Source organism: Dipodomys ordii, unplaced genomic scaffold (genome assembly GCF_000151885.1).
Source record: "Dipodomys ordii isolate 6190 unplaced genomic scaffold, Dord_2.0 Scaffold25, whole genome shotgun sequence".
Classification (NCBI taxonomy): domain Eukaryota; kingdom Metazoa; phylum Chordata; class Mammalia; order Rodentia; family Heteromyidae; genus Dipodomys; species Dipodomys ordii.
In genome coordinates, this window is record NW_012267241.1 from 18,253,969 (window position 1) to 18,278,423 (window position 24,455).

At 38.4% G+C, this 24,455-nt stretch overlaps 2 protein-coding genes and 1 pseudogene across 2 annotated transcripts in view; 1 reads left to right on the forward strand and 2 right to left on the reverse strand.

Moving 5' to 3' along the window:
• Hrh4 (histamine receptor H4) overlaps positions 1-6,406 on the reverse strand; it is a 15,494-nt gene extending 9,088 nt beyond the window's left edge. Inside the window, exon 1 of the mRNA XM_013014871.1 lies at positions 6,223-6,406. Coding sequence (XP_012870325.1) covers positions 6,223-6,406 — 184 coding nt within the window. The remainder of the gene's footprint in view (positions 1-6,222) is intronic.
• Positions 2,425-3,250, forward strand: LOC105984558 (annotated as a pseudogene).
• A 9,401-nt stretch (positions 6,407-15,807) lies between the features above and the next one.
• Positions 15,808-24,455, reverse strand: part of Impact (impact RWD domain protein) — a 28,317-nt gene continuing 19,669 nt past the window's right edge. The window contains exons 9-11 of the mRNA XM_013014812.1: positions 19,953-20,043; positions 18,480-18,614; positions 15,808-17,411 (exon numbers count right to left, since the gene is read on the reverse strand). Of these exons, the coding sequence (XP_012870266.1) occupies positions 17,343-17,411; positions 18,480-18,614; positions 19,953-20,043 (295 nt within the window). The 3' untranslated portion in view covers positions 15,808-17,342. The remainder of the gene's footprint in view (positions 17,412-18,479; positions 18,615-19,952; positions 20,044-24,455) is intronic.

A 24,455-nucleotide genomic window follows, 5' to 3' on the forward strand; every position in this document is an offset into this window, starting at 1 on the left:
CTAGTCACTGTATCTTGAACTTGAGTACCTCCTATCTCAGTATCCCAAGTTCCGGAATTATAAATGTCAACTACCATGCCTGGCTTCCATTGTTTTTTGTTTTGTTTTAGTTTGGTTGGGTTTTTTGTTTGTTTGTTGCTTGTTTTGGGGTTTTTTTGGGGGGGGGATCCAGTTGTGGGGCCTGAACTCTGGGCCTGGGCACTGTCCCTTAGCTCTTCAGCTCAAGGCTAGCGCTCTACCACTTGAGCCAAAGTGCCACTTCCGGCTTTTTTTTCTTTTTGCTTATGTGGTGCTGGGGAATCGAACCCAGGGCTTCAGGCATGCAAGGCACGCACTCCACCACTGAGCCACCTTCCTAGCCCCTGGGTTGTTTTTTGTTGTTGTTTTTTGTTTTTTTTTTTTGTTTTTTTTGCTAGTCCTGGGGCTTGAACTCAATGCCTAGGCATTTTTCCTGAGCTTCTTTTGCTCAAGGCTAGTGCTCTACCACTTAACCACAGCCCCACTTCTAGCTTATATCTGAGTAGTTAATTGACAATAGAGTCTCATAGCTTTTTCTGCCTGCTCTGGCTTCCAATTGTGATCTCAGGTCATCCTTCTGAGTAGCTAGGATTACAGGCATGCACCACCAGAGCCCAGCTTCAATTGTGTTTTTAATGAGAAGTTTCAATTCAGTGCCTTTCATTTCATCAAGGTGTGGAGAGGGGGGAGCCAGTTTGCCTGAAGTAAATCAAAGTATCTAAAAAATAGAAACAAAGTCTGAAGTAAATCAAAGAATCCCAAAAACAGAAACAAAGTTGGAAGGGATAGTAGAGGAAAAATAAAGGGAGGGGTGACAATGCTTGATAGGAAATGTACTCATTTCCTTACTCATGTAACTGTAACCCCTCTGTACCTCCTTTTTTCTTTTCTTTTTTTGTTGGTTGTGGGGCCTGAACTCTGGGCCTGGGCGCTGTCCCTCAGCTCTTCAGCTCAAGGCTAGCGCTCTACCACTTGAGCGACAGCACCATTTCTGGCTTTTTCTGCTTGTGTGATGCTGAGGAATCAAACCCAGGTCCACATGCATGCAAGGCAAACACTCTATCACTGAGCGACCTGCCCAGCCCTGTACAGTATCTTTACAATGAAAAAAAAGGTCCAAAGTTGTGCCTTCCAATGTTTTCAGCTTGAGTATTTTCCACATCTACACTCATTTCTTCCACAGATGGAGATGCTTGTGATCTTTGCATTGGACTCCACTGACTTGAAGTATTAAAACAAGGGTTCTAAGTTGAATACGCCTTTCCACATACTTTCTGAATTATATGAATAAGGAATGGTGTGCTGGAAACGCCAAAACTGCTTGAATGCAGTTTGCTGATAGAATGCATTCTAGTCTATTCTGTTGTCCCCTTGTGTTCTGTGTGATGTTTTAGTGCAAATGCCATATTCTCAGTTCCTGTCTGTGGAAAAACACATATTTGGGTTTCCTTTGAAGGAGTTTCAGAAAAGTGAATATAAATATTTCTCCGAGCTGCCTACTCAGAAGTGTTTCTACAACTTCTACAATGGAACTGTGTTTCTAGCTCAACAGACTTGCTAAGTAAGTCCAAGAGCCAGTTCCTGAAACTTATTTGCAATAACAAGTACATGTCTAGGATAATCTTACCAGACAAGCAGATAAGGTCAAAAGCTATGCACATATGACTATATAAAATGATGCTAAGTGAAATAGGGACACAAGAGGTTTTTTCTTATAACTATTGTTTTTAATGTACCATGTGATTTTTTTTTGTTTCTTTTGTATGTTCTTCCCCCAATGGTATAACCCCTGTTGTCACTGTATTTGATTCTGGTGCCCTGCATCTTGCACCTATATTTTTCTAATTTGAGGAGGGGAAGGGAAATAATAAAATGCTGAAACAAGGATACAGATTGACCCTTGTAACAATGAGATGTACAAGATACTATGTTGGAAATGAACTTTACAATTGTGGGGCGGGGGGAGTTGGGGAAATAAGGAAGGATGGGATAGTAGGGGAAAAACAAAAGAGGGGTAACAATGCACTATAGGAAATGTACTCATTACCTTACTCATGTAACTGTAACTCCTCTGTACAGTATCTTTACAATAATTTTTTTTGTCAGTCATGGGGCTTGAACTTTGGGCCTGAGCACTGTCCCTCAGCTCTTCAGCTCAAGGCGAGCGCTCTACCACTTGAGCTATAGCACCATTTCTGGTTTTCTGGTGGTTTGCTGGAGATAAGAGTTTCATGGACTTTCCTACCCCGACTGGCTTTGAACTGCGATCCTCAGATCTCAGCCTCTTGAGTAGCTAGGATTACAGGCATGAGCCACCAGCACCCGGCCAAATAAAAAGTTTAAAGAAGTGTCAGTTTAAGAAAATTAAAAGCTCTTCCTGTAAGAGGGCTGGAGGGAGCTGTAAAAATGCTTCGCTACTTTCTTGATCCAGGAAACCCCATTAAATCATGAAAGTCAAAAGGTTCAAATCTTTTTGTTCACTTTAAGAACAGCAGAGAAGCAGCTCAGGCTGTCAAGACTATGCATATCTGATGCCATGCTATGTGTGTCTCCAAGATCATGTCCTGTGTCCTGTCTCCTGGCTCATCTCCAGTCATCATGGAGTCCCAATTCAGCTCTCTATTAGAGCTGAATTGGCTCGTTGGTATTGTTTTTGTTATTTCTTTCCTCTTTAGCATGTTTGCTGGCTGTGTTATGTGTATTTGCGTGCTGAAGGCCTTTGTAATAACTGGTGGCCTGCAGCCTGTTAACTGTATAATAAAGACTCTGATATTATATATTTTTAAAAAAGAGTATGCATATCTGAAAATCTTCCAAGTATCTGAAAGAGGTCACTTTGAAGAAGCAATGTGTGCTGTCAGGCATTATATGGTAGAGTTGGCAAGTGTGCACAGGCAGCAATGGGCTGAACACGAGGTTGGTGGCCCAAAAAGAATGCTGAATTTCTGCTGCATACTCTTCAGAATGCAGAGAGTAATGCTGAACTGAAGGGTTTGGATGTAGACTTTCTGGTCATTGAACACATCCAGGTGAACAAAGCACCCAAGATACACTGCTGAACTCATAGAGGCCATAGTCAGATTCACCCATACATGAGTGCCTCATGTCACATTGTAATGATCCTTACTGAAAAGGAGTAAATTGTTCATAAACCAGAATTGGAGGTGGCACAGAAGAAAAAAAAGTATCCCAGAAGAAAATGAAGAAACAAAAACTTACGGCATGGGAATAAATTTAGCATAAAATAAATGCAAATAAATGAATGTTGGTTATCATTTAAAAAAGAAAAAGAAAAAATGATGTAATCCTAACTCAAGAGACAGAAATTGGAGGGTTGAAGTTCAAGTCAAGTCCAGCACAAAATGTTAGTAGGGCTATATCTCAAAGAACAAGCCCAGTGTGTTAGTGTATACTTGTCATGAGAGGCAGAAGCAGAAGGATCATGATCCAAAACCAGCTCAGGCAAAAGCACAAGTTGCTATCTGACAAACAACTAAAGCAAAAAGGGTTGAGGTATGGTTCATGAGATAAAGCAATTGCCTACCAAGTACAAGGCTCTGAGTTCAAACTCCATTACTGCCTACCACCACTTCCAAAAAGTGAGAGAAAACAAACTACTAATATAAGACAGTAAAAAGGGGAGCCATCTATGTCCAAAATCTTGGATCTTGGTTGTTTTGCCTTGTTCTTCTCTATGACCAAGTATGTCAGGGCCTTGTTCTCATTGGAATAATCAAAATACATCATCTTTTTAACTACCAAATGCTACCTAAAAGTCACACAATTTCATAAAGGAAGAAGAGATATATTTGTAGCAGAAAAGTCTCCACATTCACATCAGTATACTTGTGTATATTTTTATGTGAGCAGAGTGAATGATGGAGCAGGATATATATCAAATTGTAAATGATGGTTATTTGGAGAGAAAGAATTGAAAAGAGAAAGGGGAACATCATTGATTTTCCTGGGGATTAACCTCAGGGCCTGAGTGCTCAAGGCTAGCACTCTAATTTTTTGAGCCATAGCTCCACTTCTAGCTTTTTCTATGATTAATTGGAGACAAGAGTCTCATGGACTTTGTTACCCAGGCCAGCTTTGAACCATGATCCTCAAATTTCAGCCTCCTGAGTAGCTAAGGTAACAGTTATGAGCCAGGAGAGCCCAGTAATCATTCATTTAAAAAATTAATTATCTGTGCTGGGGCTGGTCGAGTGGCTCAAGTGGTAGAGCCTGCCTAGCAAATACAGCCCTGTGAGTTTTAACCTCAATAAAGAAAAGAAAAAATTCTGTGCAAGGATACACGTCTAGGGTAGAGGGCTTACCTAGTATGTATGAAGGCCTTGGTTTAAATCCCAGAAACACACACACACACACACTTATCAGTTTATCTGTTTTATCTCTGATTTTGTTGTTTCTATGTCATAGCACTTAAGTAAGTCTCTCTAGCCAGGAGTTTCCTCAAGAACTTTCCAGGCAACAGTAGAACTGTAAGTGTCCTCCCACATGCTCCTGACTTTGGTTGAGGGCCATATCTTCCTTAGACCCATAGAAGCCCAATCACACATTCATCTCTCTCTTTCTCTTTTTTTTATTGTGAAAATACTGTACAGAGGGGTTACAATTACATGAGCAAGATAGTGAGTACATTTCTTATCAAGCATTGTAGCCTCCTCCTTTGGTTACCCTTCACATCCCTTCCCAGCCTCCCCCCCCCCCGGCCCCCCATCTCTCTTTCTCTTGACCATCTCCACCTTCTGCAGCTCTGCCGAATGTCCTTCTTTTGCACCCTTGCTGTTGCTCAAAGTCTTGTCACTTGCCTTCTACCTAGATCACAGCATTGCTGCATGCCCCAGCTCTCCTGCCTCCTGCAGGCTGCCTCTCAGGGTAACACCCTTGATCTTTGGTCCTACCCTCTCTCTACTGGTTTGTAAAATCCTTACATCTCCTCATTGTCTGTTTTAAAAGCTCCAATCCAAACTGATGCTATTATTTCAAGACCATGACTATAGAGATCCAAACTTGATCCTTTTCTGTTCCCACTCAACTGTCTGCACACTAGCCTCAGGCTCACACCTAAGAAGATAAGAATAATGACTTTGTACCAGCATGCTCTTGCTGATTCTTGGAATTCTCTTCTCCCCATCTCTGTCTGTGGAAAGCCTGGCTGTCATTCAATGGTGCACTTTGAATGCCACTTTCCACTAATTAAATGTGCTTTCTCCATTTTTTGAGTGCCTTTTCTCTGGGTATGTTTCCATGGGGTCTCACATCACTCCATATATTAGAGTCATTTATGAATTGGGGAAGAGATGGATCTATTCATCTATAGGTCCTATTGATATTGTGTATATCACAGGACACTCATGCTATATACTATACCAACGTTTGTGAACTTAATTTGGTTGAAACATATCTGTAGATCACTCAAAAGAGGACTAACATTTGTTGAACAACAATTGCATTTTAGGCAATAAACTATCCTATCTTCTTCATTCAATTTTAATCTACAAGCAACCTTTTTCTAAATATGCCAGATTAAATTATATATAAATTATAAGTGTCAGCCTGTTGACAGTTTTGCATTTGTGTTTATTATGATAAGAGCTGTGAAAAGTGGTAACAATCAGGAACTGACAAGTTACAAAGAATGTTTTCAAAGATTACTTTGGTTTGTATGGATTCTTTCAATGATATAACAATATGACACATTATATGCAAGGTAATTTAGTGTAATATTATATATATATATATTCTGTGTCATAACTTTGAAAATACTACTATTAGCCACAACATTTGGGTGACCTGGCTATCTCATTTTTTAATTATTATCCCACCATCCAATTATTTCTATGCCTCCATCTAAGGAAACTAGGACTTACTTAGAGAGAAATACTTACAAATGTAAACATACAAGGAAAACAACTCCTAAAATAAGTAATTCTTTTTATCAAAACAAATTTAGGACTATTCTAAACTTAATGTTATTCAATAAAAAGAAATTGGTTTCAGATAAAAGTTCCTCATTACACTGATTTGCTTAAAATGCTTAAAATGCCACATAGACTCCAGAATTTTAATAATTCAAAATTTTCTTTTTAATGTCCCTCCCTCTTGTGTAACCCTCTTGAAATAACAAGAGCTTATTTTAAGGTTTTAGAAAGAATAATCATCAGAAAAATTGTTTGAAATAGACATATAACTTACCCACGAAGAAGTCAGAAATGGCCAAGTTAAGAAAAAAATAATTACTTCGATGTCTAAGGTTTTTGTCCATCACAAAAGCTAAAATGACCACAGCATTTCCTAGCATTATAGCAAGAGCTACTATGGACATAACAAATGCTAAAGAAACTTCAGTAAAGTTCTTTGTACTATTACTACCTGCCATCACATCAAGTGATAAAGAAGTTCAATAGAGAAAATTAATCCAGCCAGACAATTCTGTCAAGTATGTTTTCCAACCAGATACCTAAAATATATAACCTTCTACTCAAAGCATCTTCTACATTTTTAAAATCTGATGCTGATGTCATGGTACTTCCTGATTCTTGATAAAGTCAACTGTGGTTAACAGTTTCCCTTTACTAACACTGAAAAACTATTTCCAAAGAACAGTGAAATGTTTTATTTTTTATTTTTAAAGCTTTTGCCAGTCATGTGGCCAGAACTCTGGGCCTGGGCACTGTACCTCAGCTCTTCAGCTCAAGGCTAGTGCTCTACGAGCCACAGCGCCACTTCCTGCTTTTTCAGCTTATGTAGTGCTGAGGAATCGAACCCAGGGCCTCATGCATGCAAGGCAAGCACTCTACCGCTGAGCCACCTTCCCAGACCTGAAATGTTTTATTTTAAACAATAACAAAGCTGGAAGTGGAGCTGTGGCTCAAGTGGTAAAGTACTAGCCTTGAGTAAAAAAATATTCCCAAACCCAAAAGAAGCAAAACTTACAATCCAGTCATCAGACAGGTCAAGAAGCTGCCAAATATAATCTATTCGGAGAAAAATCCATCAATTGAAACCACTGTAGTAAGCTGGGGCCTGATTGTTCATTCTTGTAATCCTAACTACTTAGGAGGTTAAGATTTGAGGGTCCTGGTTGGAAGTCAGCCTGGGCAGATAAATCTGAGAGACCCTTATCTTCAATTAACCAGCAAGAGGCCAGGACTAAAGGTATGTCTCAGGTAGTAGAATAACAGCCTTAAGTGGGAAAAAATCAAGTGAGAGCATAAGGCCCTGATTTCAAGTCCTGGTATCGGCACAAAAACCATCTAATATTAACCCCAAGATAATAACAGATAAACAGATTATGACAGTGGTTCTAAATCTGTATCCTATATTCAAGGAATGTGGAAAGATATAAAAGTCATTTTTAAAGACCCAAATAAAGCTTCTAGAAGTGAAAACTAGAATGTCTTAACTAAAAATACTGAAAGAATTAACAAGTCTGACATTGAAGAGGAAACAATTAGTGAATCTGAATATGTAGCCATGTAAGCCACCCACAAAGAAACATAGAATCAGAGCAAATTTTAGAAAAAATTAATAGAACATCTTTAAGCTATCAGACAACTTAAGGTTACTTAATGCATGTCCATAAGGTATTCCTAAAGGAGAGATAGGGAACATTAAAAAATGAAGACTGTCCAAAATTTTACAAAATTTGATAAAAGCTATGAACCAAGTAGCTCAACAAATCCAAAACTCAATAATCATAAAGAGAATGAGAGACAGAGAGAGAGAGAGAACTATATAAAGCACAGAAATAAACTTGCTCAGAACCAATGTTAAGAAAAAACTGGGGATTGGAAGCGCATCACACACAAATAAGAAAAATAAGAACATCAGTAAATTGCTTGTCAGTAAGTAACATAAGAATATGACGGCTGTAACACCTTTTTAGTACTCAAAGGAAAAACCCTGTCAATCTAGATTTCTATACTTACTAAAAATATCTCTCAAACACCAAGCAAAATAAAAGCTTTTCCAATATGAAAGCTGAAAGAATGTATCAGCAGCAGCAAATGTTTACACATAAAATGTTCAGTTCTTTCAGGAACAAGAAAAGTGGGAGCATGAATCTCTACAAACAGAGGAAGGATAATAGAAAGGGAAACTTACTTATCTCTCCTGACAGAATCTAAGTTACTGGAGAGCAAAGACTATATGTTGTCCCATTTTGTTTTGTTTTGTTTTTTCTTTAAGTATGATACACATTCAGAAAAGTATTCAAAGTTTCCCAAGAGAAAGACTGGTAAACCACCTGGCAAGCTGAGATTTCACCACTGTATCCCATCCCCTATCCAAGACCTGAGAGTAACCTAGAGGAACTTTGTGGACTCCTCACAACTCTTCACACAATTCACTGCTCTTGCAAGCCACAATAAATTAAACATTATTTCTCATCACTTTCCAAGAAATAGTAGAAGATTAGAATAGTTAAATAAAACACTTCATTAAGAAAATGGGCATGAATGGGCTGGGAAGGTGGCTCAGCGGTAGAGCGCTTGCCTTGCATGCATGAGGCCCTGGGTTCAATTCCCCAGCACCACATAAGCAAAAAGAAAAAAGCCGGAAGTGGCGCTGTGGCTCAAGTGGTAGAGCGCTAGCCTTGAGCTGAAGAGCTGAGGGAGAGCGCCTAGGCCCAGAGTTCGGGCCCCACGACCAGACCCCCCCCCAAAAAAAAAAGAAAGAAAGAAAATGGGCATGAAGATGCGTGATAGTGGTTTACACCTATAATCCTAGCTACTCAGGAGCCTGATACCTGAGGATTGAGGTTCAAAGCCAGCCCAGGCAGGAAAGTCTATGAGACTCAAATTAACCACCAAAAATCCAGAAGTGGTGCTGTGGCTCAAAATGGTAGAGCACTAGCCTTTAGCAAAAAAAGCTCAGGGTCAGTGCCCACGCCCTGAGTTCAAGCCCCATGAACAACAAGAAGAAAAGAGAGAAAAATGTGGTGGGGAGAGGGGGTGGGGAGAAAAGAGGGAGGAAAAGAAAATGGGCATGGCAAAAAATTCAAAGATGTGGTCTACAATGACTTCAGCCTTTTGTTTTAGCCAGTCATGGTAGCACCCTCATGCCTATAAGCCTCGGCTTTCAGGAGGCTGAGATGGGGGTGACCACAGTTGCAAGTCAGCCTGGGCAAAATATTCACAAGACCTAAACTCAGTCAATAAAAACTGGGCATCATAATTTGTGCCTGCATCCCAGCTATCTGAGAGGCATCAACAGGACAATTATAGTCCAGGCCAACCTTAGCATAAATGTAAGACCTGCCAAATTGGGAGTGTCTGTGCAAATATTCTACCGTCTTCTAGAACTTATGTTTTCATTGCTCAGTATATATTCAGTCAGATACCCTCCCCTTGTAGCAGAATTCCTACAACAACTCATCTTCCTACCAGCAATGTAAGCTAGCCCAGTGACTTAGAGAGTTACTTTAGGAAGAAGGTTCAGATTCAAGTTAACAATGAATGGATAATGATTAATGGGAATGAAATTGTTGCTGGGGAGGCTATTTTATTTTTTGCCAGTACTGGGGCTTGAACTCAGAACCTGGGTGTCATCCCTTTACCTTTATCATTCAAGGCAAGCAATTTTTTTTTGGAGGGGATGTGGACAGAAGGGAACCCTACTGCATTGTTGGTGGGAGTGTAAACTTGTTCAACCACTTTGGAAAGCAGTATGGAGGGTCCTCAAAAGACTCCACATAGAGCTCCCCTATACCCAGCAATCCCACTTTTAGGCATTTACCCAAACGATCACAAACAAGACCATACTAAAACTACCAGCACAACTATGTTTATTGCAGCATTATTCACCATAGTTAAGATATGGAACCAATCCAGATGCCCCTCAGTAGATGAATGGATCAAAAAAATGTGGTATATATACACAATGGAATTCTATCCCTCCATCAGAAAGAATGGCATTGCCCCATTTGTTAGGAAATGGAAAGACTTGGAAAAAATTATATTAACTGAAGTAATCCAGGCCCAAAGAAACATAGGTCCCATGGTTTCCCTTATTTGCAATAACTAGTATATATCTGAGACAAGCAGAAACGATCAGATAAGATGATGTTAAGGAAATGAACCCCAAGATAAGGACACAAGTGGTGTTTTCTTTCGTGCTATTGTTTCTAACATATTTTTAAGGTACCACATGATTTTTTTTGTTGCTTTGTATGTCCCTCTCCCACAGTATAACCCCTGTTTTCACTGTATTTGAGGTTGGTATAATTTGGGGAGCGGAAGGGAAAAAACAAAAATTTTAAATAGGGATACAGGGTGACCCATTGCAACAACGAGATGAGATATACAAAACGCTATGTCAAAAAACGAACTTTACTATTTGGCAGGAGGAATGTTGGGGGAGTGTAGTTTTGGAGATGGGAGGGAAGGGGTGTTAGAGGAAAAACAAAGGAAGAGGCAACACTATTTGATAAGAAATGTACTCATTACTTTGCTCATGTAACTGTAAACCCTCTGTACAGTATTTTCACAATAAAAAACTTATTTTTAAAAAATGGCTATAATCAAGGCAAGCAATCTTAAACCAGGCCTTCACTTACAGCTTTCTGCTGGTTAACTGAAGATAAGAATCTCTTAGATTTATCTTCCCAGGCTGGTTTCTTTTTTTAAAAAAATAATTTTTATTGAGATTGATTACATAAATCTCATAAATTTCACAGTATTATGAGATTATGATACTTAAAGTCACAAACACATGTTAGGGAAATACAAGGGAAATTGTCATTATCATGGTCTATAATGTTTGAGAGTTCTATGAGCTTTGACAACCCAACTATTTCTTCCACTCTTCTTTCTTTTTGCTTAGTGTAAGCTGTTCTAAGGAGGATATTCTTGAAGATCTAAGTTGGGGTACAAGGTAGAAATACATATCCATTTGAATCTGGAAAATACTGGTCAAGACTGATCTGAATGGAGGATAGGCAGGTAGACAGACAGGCAGGCAGGCAGGCAGAGACAGACAGACAGACAGACGGACGGACTGACGGACAGATAGATAGATAGATAGATAGATAGATAGATAGATAGATAGATAGATAGATAGATAGATAGATAGATAGATAGATAGATAAAATGGAATGGAATTTGAGGATAGAAGGTGGTCTTCCGCATGTCCAGCTGTCAAAAACTTATGTGTTGAAAGAGCTCTGTGCCCTGTTCTTGTGGGTGGAAAGCCATAAAAGGGTAAATGGAAAACTGAAACACCTGGAACTCAAAAGAAAATAAAACAATTTAGCCTAACTTTGTGGACCCATATTGCTGAGAATGAAAAGCCGGGAATCTTCTGTGGAAGCACTGTAGTATACCCAAATCAAAGTCCATGTGGCAGTGTCTCATACTCACTGGACCTTAGCTTCAGGGTCTAAATGCTTTGTTGAGTTCAAATCTATTTCAAAGTCAGGAGAAAGATATTAGTATTCAACATCAACAACAGGTCAGGTAGATTGAACCGCAGTGAGCTTTAGGAGAGCCAGGACTCTTACTCCAACTACTCAGGAGGGTGTGATCTGAGGATTATGATTCAAACCTGAGAGGAAAGTCCACGAGACTCTTAACTCCTTTTAACCACCCAAAAGCTGAAAGTAGAGCTATAGTACAAGTGATAGAACATTAGCTTTGAGCTCAGGGACAGCACCCAGGCCCTGAGTTCAAGCCCTAAGATAGACACCAAAGAAAGAAAGAGAGAGAGAAAAAGGAAGAAAGAGAGAGAGAGAGAGGAAGGAAGGAAGGAAGGAAAAGAATAACTTAGAGGTCCATCAAATATGGCAAGGAATGGAAGGATCAGTCATACAATTTTGAAAAGGACTTGACATCTGTGAGTAAAGTTCAATAAATTCAGAATACCTAAACTGAAATTTTGAGCTTAGTATTTAACTGATTTTTAAAAATATTTTATTGTCAAGGTGATGTACAGAGGGGTTACAGTTACATATGGAAGGTACTGAGTACATTTCTTGTCAAGCCTTTTACCCCTTCCCTCATTATTCCCTCTCTTGCCCCCCTCCCAGGTTGCACAGTTCATTTCCAACATATTGTCTTGTGAGGATCACTGTTGCATTGGTTTGCCCTTTGTCATTTGTCTCACCATTTTGTTGTTCCCCTTCCCTTCCTTAATTCAAATAAACATATATACAATACTCAGAGTACCAAAATCAAATACAGTAATAGCAGAGGACAAACCATAGGAAAAAATAATTAAAAAAAAAACTAAAGAAAGGAAGTGGCGCTGTAGCTCAAGTGGTAGAGCGCTAGCCTTGAGCTGAAGAGCTGAGGGACAATGCCCAGGCCCAGAGTTCAGGCCCCATGACCGGACCTCCCCCCCAAAAAAACACAACAATAAACAAAAACCTCTTGTTTTCATATCTTGGAGTTCATTTCACTTAGCATCATTATTTTCACATAAGGTAAAACAGGATTAAATCTGTTCCAATAAGATTCATAGCTATGCTGGGCACTTGTGGCTCACACCTGTAATCCTAGCTATTCAGCTGGCTAAAATCTGAGGATAACAGTTTGAAGCCAGCCCAGGCAAGAAAGTCCATGACACTCTTATTTCCAATAAACTAGTCAGAAAAAGCCATGAGTGGTGCTGGGCTCAAATGGTAGAGCACTAGCCTTGAGCAAAAGAAGCTCAGGGACTACAACCAGGCCCTGAGTTCAAGCCCCAGAACTGGAAAAATAAAATTCATCATTATTCTTTTACCAGAATGTTATCTATTCAGAAGACTACTGCCTTAAAGGCAACTCCCCACAACCAAAGGGCACAAGATATCTGCCTATGTAAAAATACCTACAAATTCTACCGATTACCATACACAGTACATAGAACAAATACCTATTTTTATGTGGACCAGAGTTCCTTTACAATCTTATCTGCAGTGCTTGCAGTCATCTTGTTCACTTGTGTACCTTATCTTACACAACAAAGTCAGCAAAATGTTTATCAGCCTTTCTTTCCTTCCCACTTCACATTGTATGTTCTAAAGTCTCTGTTTTTGCAGGCTGGATTTTAAGAAAGTATATAAAACAATCACTATTTGACTTTTTCCAAACCTTTCCTAGAGCCTCTTGTTACTGAATAAATGAAGCAAAGAAGAGTGAAGGTTGGAGTGCTGCACATGTTCAGACTTGGTAGCTGGTTTTATTTTGGCGGAGGGGGGGCCGGTGTTAAAAATCATTAGTGACTGGGCTGTGGCTCAGAGGCAAAGTGCTGGCATAGCATATGCAAGCTGTGTGGATCACCAAACACACACACACACACACACACACACACACACACACACACCATCATCATCATCATGTTTATCAATGTGATTGATGTCTACTTATTTTTTTTTTTTGGTGCCTCAGGGCCTCATACTCTCACTCAGTACCCCTTCCCCACTCACAGTGCTTTACCATTTGAGCCACATCTCCACTTCCAGTCTTTTTCTGGTCAATGGAGATAAGTCTTTCAAAGTTGTCTGCCTTGGATAGTCAGAAGCATAATTATTAACATTTCAGACTCCCGAGTAGGCAGGAATATAGATATGAGCCATAGATACTGAACTGCAATGTGTATTATAAAACATTTTTAAACTGTTAAGTACCATTTTGCACATGACTTCCAGCTGTATATCCTATACATAGCCATCAAGGTTTTGAAAACAAATTACTGAAACTTATAATGACTAAGTTATTAGAAGGTGCCTGTTTCTATGCATTTATGTATTATTTTTAATCTTCTAGCTTAATAGATACTTTACATATAACAAAACCCTGTGATTAGGTTTTCATGCTATTTTTGTAGCCATCCTGGCTCCTTTTGCAAACTGGTCTCTCCTACTCAAGTGCAATTGTAAGTACACACATTTTTTTTTGTTTACACAGTAACTATTCTACAAATGATACTGATACAATGAAAAGACAAGCTACAGGCTGAGAACATATTTGCAAATCATGTAGCTCACAAAACAACTAGGAATACATTTTCTGGTTTGGAAAATGTAATAGCTTTGTAAAATGTTACTACTAGAAGCTGACTTATAGGTATATAGGGACTGCTTTACCATTTTTACAACTTCTTGTGAAACTGCAATTATTTTTTAAAACAAAGATTAATTTTTAAAGCTGGGAACTGTGAGTTTTATCTATCACATAGACTATTTTATCACATTTTTTTATCAGAATACTAAGTATATTCTCATACAACACTGGGTATAAAATGCACAAAACTTTAGTGAGCAATTCAACTAAACTTATGAAGAGCTATTAGAATGTACAAACCTCTACCCAAGGAATCCCATTTCCTGTTTTTCCTAAGGAAACAGTCGAGCTACATATAAAAATAGGTGTCCACTGGATGCCAGTAGCTCACTCCAGTAATCTTAGCTACTCAGGAGGCTGAGATCTGAGGACTGTGGTTTGAAGCCAGACTGTGAAACAAAGTCCAGGAGACCCTTACCTTCAATTAGCCATCAAAAACAGCTAGACATGGAGCTGTGGCTAAAGAGATGACAGCACCCAGGCCCAGAGTTCAAGCCCCAGAACTTGCACCAAAAAATACAAAAAAAAAAAAAAAGGTATCCAATGAATTTTTCACATTTATTTATCAAAGTGACAGATGGAAGAAAATCTTAAAAACTGGGGAAAAGAAAATGGAAAACTAGTAACACTATAGTGCATCCAAAAAGACAAAAATACAACATAGCCGTAAGAGATTGAGCCATAGAAGAATATTTATTGACATGGGAAAATGTTAACAATATACTTCTATATGAAATATGTAGGATACAAACACTATATACAGTTTAATATTTTTGTGGGAAAATAGCCATATATACAAAATCATGCATAAGAAAAAAAATAATAAATGTCCATACCAAATGTTTATAATGGTTCTCTCTAAAGTGGAAATTAGAGATGATTACACAATTTCCCAATAAAGTTCATTGGCCCTACAAACAATATCTGCTTTATCTTCTTTCCTGGTGTGGTCAGTCTGACAGAATTCTCTACAGCTAGGCTGCTTCATGATGCATACCCCCCAGAGCCTACATCTTCTGTTGCTGTCGCCATTTACACTTAAAAAAGCTACCTGCTTTCATATATGAGGCGTGGAAAATATTTTTACTAACAGAATATAATATAAAATACAGCATAGGATAGATTTGGTTATAAAATTATTTTTTGAAGAATTGGAAAATCCTCTATATAATAGAAATTTTAACTAACTAATGACAGTTAGTTTTCATTAATAGTAGTGTGTAAAATAACTCAGAGATTAGAACTAGAGGATTTTGAATCTCTCCTTTTACCAGCTGACTTACTTTTAGTAAAGTAGACTAGGGTTTTTTATTCAGTAAAATATAGTTAGTAATCTTGTAAAAAGAAGCAAAAATTAAGATTTTTTTAAAGGGAAATAAAATCATTCATAGTATAAAAAAGTGTCTTCTGTAGAGACTCAAGTAAATGTTGGATAAAACAACAAGAAAGAGACTTATAATCTTAGCTATTCAGAAAGCTGAGATCTTAAGATCAAGATCTGAAGCCAGCCTGGACAAATTCAAGAGACTCTTTGTCTCCAATTAACCAGCAAAGGTCCAGAAGTGGAGGTACAACTCAAGTGGCAGAGCACTAGTCTTGAGCCAAAAAGTGGGAGTGGAGGCCCTGAGTTCAAGCCCCAGTACCAGCACCAAAAAAAAAAAAAAAAGGAAGGAAGGGAGCAAGCAAGAGAGGGAGGAAGGGAGGGAGGGAGGGAGGGAAGGAAGGAGAGAGGGAAGGAGGGAGGGAGGGAAAGAAAAAGGAAAAATACAATTTGATGTGGTAGAAAAAAATTAACTCATTTTCTGCAGCATTAAATTCTTACTGTTTACATCATCTCTCATTGTGTTAACTGTTAATTTATTACAAGATATACTTAGCACTTCATGGAAACTGAGGTAAGCACTCAAATATATACATTATCTTGTGACTTGGTAATTCATCTCACTATATAATGTTGAAAATAAATTTCTATGTCTCAGAACCCAGCCTAGTTTAGAGCTGTTTACTAGATTCTTGTTCAAAATATCAAGTAAAGATGTTGGCTCTCTTTAAGGTGAAACAGTGGAAAGAGGAGAAAAAGATGTGCCTAAATTCTGTTGCTCTCTAAGCTCTAGCACCACTCCAAAGCCTCCTCCTAATCTCTGTTCCCTTCTTAGGAAAGGGCTTCTACACAAATCCATGGTTGATCACTTCTAATTGTCTGATATCCTATCTGAAAGGAAACAATTTTGTCTGAAAGCCTACAGGCAACTTGCAGATGAAATAAACATAAGATCCGCTAAGAATGGGAGGAGTTGTTTCCAATCAAAATATTTGCTCTTCCTTCTCTCCACAAAAATCATGGATTTATAAAGGCTGACTGGAACACAGAGAAATATGTACCACATTTATTGCAGTTCTTGCCTCAGACTAGTATAGTTCTGTCATGTTTACTCAGGTCTTTAAATGCCCCATTAATCACAGTATAGCTCCTAGCATGGTTTTAATACCTTAATAAAGACCAGAAGATACCACCAAGTTGTTAGACCAGAATATTACATGAACACAGTTCAGAGGTGGCAGGAGCCTACTGGCATTCCATATTCAATGTTTTGCATTACAAGAATTAAACAACAAAAAGGCAGAGACCACAAAATCACTTCTTGAAATTTCACAATCACATATTTGTGACAGAAATTGAGGCGTAATACTTAAACTAACAAATTAGTTTGATAAATTGCCACCTCAACACATAACTATAGATATATACTTCTGGATTCTCACTTATTACTCAGACTATAAAATGAAAAATGTCACATTTTGAACTGAAATCACAGGAAGAAATTCTCCAAGATCAATCTTCAATGAGCTTCTGTTCCAATAAGCCATAAAGAGCAGAAAAGGCAATGTTCATTTAACAGTACAAGAATCCCAATGACAAGAAATCAGGCATTTATAGTCCTCTGGAGACACTTCTTCCCCACCTAACAAAGGCACTTGACATGTACTTAAGTGAAGCAGTAATTCAGACACTGGCCTGGGCAACTGTCACTTTCCTAAAACTAGATAAATTAATGATTAAGCACAAACTAGTTCTTTCCAAAAAGCCTAAAACACACATGAATATATTCTAACTTCTGTATTTTTGGCAGATGATAAAACTAAAGAAGAAAAGATAATGCTGGTGTCCATGATGAATTGGCTGACTTGAGCAGCCAGGGTCATATATTCCTTGATGACTGTAGAATATGTTTGTAATTATAGAAAAATTAACCTTTCATATAGTTTCAAGTATTAATGTTCACTCCGCTTCTTGTCTTTTTTTACTTTTTTGTTCTTGCCCAAACTCTTAGATGATTCTTCCTGAAAAAGAAAAAAAAAATGTAATACCTCTCTGTTTACAAACAGATGGAACCTGATATCTGATCACACAGTCTCTACAAACAGGTGAGGGTATAATTACTTGTGTCTTATAGGGCACTTTCATTTATAGTCTATTACAATAAGACAATCAAGAATAATTAAGAAAAATACTTTGCTTATATTTTATACTTCAATAATCTCATTATTTAATATATTTCTAGTTTCTTAAGTAAGGTAATAAAGTTTAAATGGATACATTAAGCAAAAATGAGCTCAAAGTATACCAAAAGAAAAGCTCAAAGTATACTGACAGCATGCCAAAGGGAGAGGGATTACTTGACATTAATGACAAGTTTAGTATTGCACAGCTGCTTAAAAACATCTAGTTATAAGCTCTGCACTGGTGGCTCATGCCTGTAATCCTAGCTACTCAGAAGACTAAGGTCTGAGGATCTCAGTTCAAAGCCAGCCTGGATACGAAAGTCCATGAGACTCTTCTCTCCGATTAACCACCAAAAAAGACAGAAGTAGAAATATGGCTCAAGTGGTAGAGCGCTAGCCTTGAGTACAAAAGCTCAAGGACAGCACTTAGGCCCTGAGTTCAAGCCCCAGGACATACAAAACACACACACACACTAAAAAAAAAATAATAATATCTAGTCCATGGTTCAAAGCCAGCTTGATCAGATAACTCCAGATTTCTGTTCTCCAATTAATCACCAAAAAGCTGGAAGTTAGAGCTGTGTGTCCTGATAGAACTAGCCTTAAGCAAAAAAACTCAGGGACAACGCAGAGGATCTAAGTTCAAGCCTCGGCACACTCACATACACACACACACACAGAGCTACAATTTCTATGGGGCTCGGTTTGAGGGGCAAGAGAAAGAATGAGTTTGTCTTCAAAAGTTCTTTATAATATGAAATCTATGAATCTATGAAATTGAGGTTCAAGAGATAAAGTAATCTGCCCAAGGCCATATATATGACTACCCAGTCTCATTGTTCTGACCAGGGTCTCACTCCTTATTTTCACAGTGATAAGAAACTCTATAGATCAATAGCCACTTACAGGTGAACTTGTATAATTCTTCTCCACTAGTATATTTCTGGCACAGTTGTTGATATGTTTAAAACGATCTGGTCCTAGCAGAATTCCTCCATACCAGCGTGATACTACCACCATGACATTTTTCACATTCAAAATCTGTTATATTTAGAAGCACGATTAGACATACAACTAGACATATACAAACACAAGTTTTAAATAAGAATTAAATAACCCACATTAAAAATTGCACATAAAAATTCCCACGGACTCTAATGGCAGAACAGATGAGTACTTCATTGAGTAAGTTACTAGTAATTCAGGGGTAAAATATTAGAATAGAAAGCCATTTGAAAAACCAGTATCCTCAAACTCCAAACTTTGGGGCAATCTGGCAGAGTGAAGAAGACCATGCAGGTAGTGTTCCAGTGTTTGGGGACTTCTACCAGAATAGCTCAGTGTAGGGACCTTTTTATCACTGGACTAAACAACAAAAACAAAAACAAAGTAGTCACTGGAGCTGATCAGTAAGTTCTTCATTAGTTCAATATTTGTTAAATGTTGCCCTTAAAGTGAAACTCACCGGTACAAAGGCCTGACCCACACCTAGAGTAACTAGGAACTAGAGTTCCTAGTCAAGGGAAAGGCCCAGTTTAGAAAAACAAAGCTCCACATATAATACAGTAACTACCTTGGGAAAAAAATAATCCATTCTTAAAATTAATGGACAACTAATGATCACCAGACAGATGAAGAAAATCCAGCAGCATGAAAGAGAAAGGATAAGATAAACTAAAATGGACCAAGAAAAATTTAATGGTGAAAACATCTGAATAAAGAAATCCTAATTAATATATGCAAAGGAATTTTAGAAAATACATATTCATAAACTCAGAATAAAATTCTATGAAAAATTAATAATGAACTCTTAAAAATTATATACTTAGCAAAAAAAGAGAAAAAAATCAAATATATGGTTGCAAAAAAAATTAAAAATTCAACAATTTTGGAAGTAAGGAATGCCTGATAACGTAAAGACAATGAGTTGAACAAGAAAGGAAGAAAAAGAGTGAGAAAAGAAGATGGGAAGTAGGAAGGGAGGAAAATAAGGAGATAAAGGGAGGGGAAGAAAAAGGAGAAGAGAAAGGAAAAAAGGGAAGAAAAGTAGGGAGAAAGGATTGATTCTGGATCTTTCCAGAAATCCAAAATTCAACTAACAGAATTTCTATAAAGACAGAAGAAAAGAAAAAAAAAACTACAGAGAAGTTTACCCAAAGTAGAAGACAATGTTCAATTGTCTTTCAAACACAGAACTTATTACTAGCCATTTGCTTTCTGCTTATATCCGGTGGTTAAATTTCCACACAATTTTAAAAATTTCACTATTAAACCAAATGTACTTATAACATGTAACTTACTAATTTAAATGGAGCTCTGTTTTGCTGAGAAATGTTATGGCTCATATAGAATAGGATTTAGATTTTAAGTTACACCTACCTCCATGAGATGAAGAAGACGTCCACCAGCCGCTGTTTCCCCATCATCCTCACAGTCTTGCAAAAAGGTCTGCTTATCTTCACAGTATATTCTAGAAATACGTATAACAGGGTTATACTTTGAAACTTCAAAGGAGTACAATGAAAGTCATCACTCAATACTTATTGCAATTAATTTGTTTTGCAAATCAACACATTTGTTTTTAAAAATCCTTCTGAATTCAACATGAGATATATTTTATGGATGATTTACTATCCAGTTCATTTTACCATTTTTTATACCTGGGAAAGCTAGGAATAAGCTTTATATCAGAAATGCTGCTTTAACAGAAAACGGAATCTTAAAGATATGATGTAATAAAGTCATTGAAAAACAGCTATTGAGACTATACATAAACACTATAAAATAGAGGTATGATAAAATGAAATACATGTAGCTGGGCCCCGGTGGCTCATGCCTGTAATCCTAGCTACTCAAGAGGCTGAGATATGAGGATCATGGTTCAAAGCCAGCCCTAGCAGGAAAGTCTAAGAGACTCTTATCTCCAATAAGCCACTAGAAAACCAGGAGTGGTGCTGTGGCTCATGTGGTAGAGTGCTGGCCTTGAGCTGAAGAGCTGAGGGATAGTGCCCAAGCCCAGAGTTCAAGCCCCACAACCAACAAACAAAAAAAAAAAAACATGTAAATGAAATGAAATTCATGTAAATGAAATACATGGCATAGTCCTGTCTTAAAAGAGCCTATGGGAAGAAGCACATGAAGAGGAGGGACAACATATTAACATTTCACGCCTTTCTTTTCATTTTATTCCAACCATCAAGTATTTTTTTCCTACATTCTTAATAAGAATTAAAAGATTTATCTTTCTTCTTTAAAATATCTCCCAAAGTGTTTATCAGTATTAGAAATAAATCATGGGGTTTTTACCCATTTAAATTCAAAATAATGGAAAGGAAACATTGTAGTAGAATAAGCTTGGCAATTAAATCCTAGAGATTAAAAAAACAATCCATGGTGAGTTTGTTAGGCCTCTACAATGACATCACATGTAGGTGGGCATCTGTGGTAAAGATATCCTCCCAACTAAAGCCATAAAAACTATAAACTTTTCTGTCATGTCGAAAACGAACTTTACGGGGGGGGGGGGGGGGGAGGGGGAGGATTGGGTGGTGGGGAGGTAGGGGGGAGTAGGGAAGGGATGTGAAGGGTAAACAAAGGAGGAGGCTGCAATGCTTGGTAAGAAATGTATGCATTATCCTGCCCATGTAATTGTAACCCCTCTGTACAGTATGTTCACAAAAAAAATTAAATTAAATTAAAAAAAAAAGAAAACGAACTTTACAACTTTGGTGCGGAGGGGGGGGGAATTGGGTGGGGGGGCGGGAAGGCTGGGAAGGGATGTGAAGGGTAAACAAAGAAGGAGGCAACAATGCTCAATAGGAAATGTACTCATTACTTTGTTCATGTAACTGTAACTCCTCTGTACAGCATTTTTACAATAAAAAAGTACAAAAAAATTGTCCTTCGTATTTTCATTTACAAATCATCAAAGATCTGTATAAAAATCTTAGTACTCAACACTAGACAGGTGTAAGAAAAGAAGCATTCTCAATTCTTAAATTTTTTTGTTTTGGTTTTTGTTTCTATTTTTTGGCAGTACTTCATTTGAACTCACGGCCCCATCCCTGTCAGGCATTTTACCACTTTAGCCGTGCTTCTAGGCCTTTTTTGCCTTATCTATTCTTCAGATAGAGAGGTCTAGTGGTTTTCCCTAGGGTCAGCTTAGTATCCTATCAGTGACAAAGGTAGCTGGGACTATAGTATGCTAAGCTTGTTTGTGATATATGATCACTAACTTCTTGGCTAGTTTTGTCTTGAACAGCAATTCCTCTAATCTCTACCTTGAGAGTAGTTGGAATTATAAGCATGTGGGAACATGCTCAGGACATATAAATTAAGTTTCATTTAAAACAAACAAACAAACAAGCTGGGTGCTGGTGGCTCATGCCTGTAATCCTACCTACTCAGGAGGCTGAGATCTGAGGATCAAAGCCAGCCCAGGCAGGAAGGTACCTGAGACTCTTATCTCCAATTAACTACCAGAAAACCAGAAGTGGCTGTCAGAGACACAGACTTGTGTGACCCTGCCTGATGATTTATGTGCTGTGTGAAGTTTATGTACTAGCCAACAAGAACACTCCTCCATAGTCCTGGCTATGGTCGGGACACCCAGCTGCAGCCTCTTGGGCAAGAAGAAAGCTCTTTCCAAGTCTGGGCAACAGTCCCAATGCTCCGGCCATGACCTCAGTGGAAGGTATGTGGAAAGTGCCCTACTTGCTCCAAATAATCCCATAGAAAAATGCCTCAAGACTCCCTTTGTGTGTCTAAGGAAGCCCACCTGCACTGTGCATACTCTTTGTAACCTTTGATAACATAGAACTGCTTCACATTTGTTGACTCTTCCTGCACACTGACTAAAGGTTAGTTAATTCTCATTGTCTGTATTCCCATAAAATTGTTTAAGATAAACTTTCTGCCCCCAACTGAAAATGTACTTTCTAATGTCTGTATGCTATATAAGCATGCGACGTTTCAATAAACTTTGTCTCTACTCTGCAAAGGTGGAGTCCACACTCTGCCCAGGCATTGCATTTTCAGGTCTCGCTGTGTGAAGAGAACAAGTGGCACTGTGGCTCAAGTGGTAGAGCACTCGCCTTGAGTTCAAGAGCCCAGGGACAGTGCCCAGGCCCACCATCAACAACAACAACAACAACAAAAACCCACCAACTTTGGAAAAGTTTGGCAATATTTATAAAGAGCTTCAAAAATGTTCCCCCTTTTTTATAATGCTACTCTAAGAATTTATTCTGTCTTCCTTTTAACTATACTTGCTTCATTTCAACAAAGAAGCTGAAGCAACCAGAATCTCTTTGGCAGAAATAATCTAAAAACTATTCAAAGATATTAATGGGACTATTCTTTTTTTTTCCTTTTTCCTTTTTTTAGGTATTAGGGATTGAATCCATGGCCTTATATAGGCTAGGCAACACTCTACCACCTGAGCCAGGCCCATCGTCCTTTGTTTGTACTTCTGTTTCTTTTTTAAAAAATTATTTTTGACCTTTGGGCTTGTCCTAGACATATACTAGTTATTGCAGATAAGAGAAACCATAGAGCCGGGCGCGGGTGGCTCACGCCTGTAATCCTAGCTACTCAGGAGGCTGAGATCTGAGGATCATGGCCCAAAGCCAGCCTGGGCAAGGAAAGTCCATGAAACTCTTTATCTCCAATAAACCACTAGAAAACCGGAAGTGGCGCTGTGGCTCAAGCCATAGAGCGCTCACCTTGAGCTGAAGAGCTGAGGGACAGTGCTCAAGCCCAGAGTTCAAGCCCCACAACTGACAAAAAAAAAAAAGAGAAACCATGGGACCTATGTTTCTTTGGGCCTGGCTTACTTCAGTTAATATAATTTTTTCCAAGTCTTCCCATTTCCTAACAAATAGGGCAGTGTCATTCTTTCTGATGGAGGCATAGAATTCGTGTGTGTGTGTACGTGTGTGTGTGCGTGTGTGTATGTACGTATATATGTGTATGTGTGTGTGTGTGTGTGTGTGTGTGTGTGTGTGTGTATATATATATATCACAATTTCTTAATCATTCATCTACTGAGGGATATCTGGGTTGGTTCCATATCTTAGCTATAGTGAATAATGCTGCAATAAACAGAGTTGAGTTATAATTATATAAGTAAGACAAAGAATACATTTCTTTTAGACAATGTCACCCCTTCTCTGGCTTTCTCCCAGTTTTCCTCTTCCATCCCACCCATCATTTGTATAGCTCATCTTCAATATAGCATCCAGTGAGCACCACTGCTGCATTTGTTTACCCTTTGTCCCTCCATTTCTGTTTTTTTTTTTCTTGTTTAGTTTTAGTGCCATTATTGGGGCCCAACTAAGGACTTTATGCTCTGGCTCAGCTTTTATGTTCACAACACTCTACCACTTGAGCCACACTTTTACTTTTTGCTGGGTCTCACCGATATGTCTGCCTATGCTGACTTCATATCGCAGTTCTTAGATCTCAGCTTCCTAAGAAGCTAGCATTACAAGGCTTTAACCAGTTGTATTTTTGCTTTTGGTAGAGTCTTTCTTACTTTGCGAGGGCTGGCTTTGAACTCACAATTCTCTTGCCTTAACCTCTCCAGTAGCTGGAATTACAAAGCACCAACTCCTCCTACACCCAGATTCACTAGAGTATCCTGTGTAATAATGGAAAATATGAAAGACTCTCTGAGTACCAGTGGCTCACACCTGTAGCTAACTACTCAGGAGGCTGAGTAGTTCAAAACAATCCAGGCAGAAAAAGTTCATGATCTCCAATTATTCACCAAAAAGCCAGAAGTAGAGCTGTGGTTCAAGTGGCAGAAAGGTTCAAGGACAGCACTCAGGCCCTGAGTTCAAGCCTCAAGACAGACAGAGAGAGAGAGAGAGAGAGAGAGAG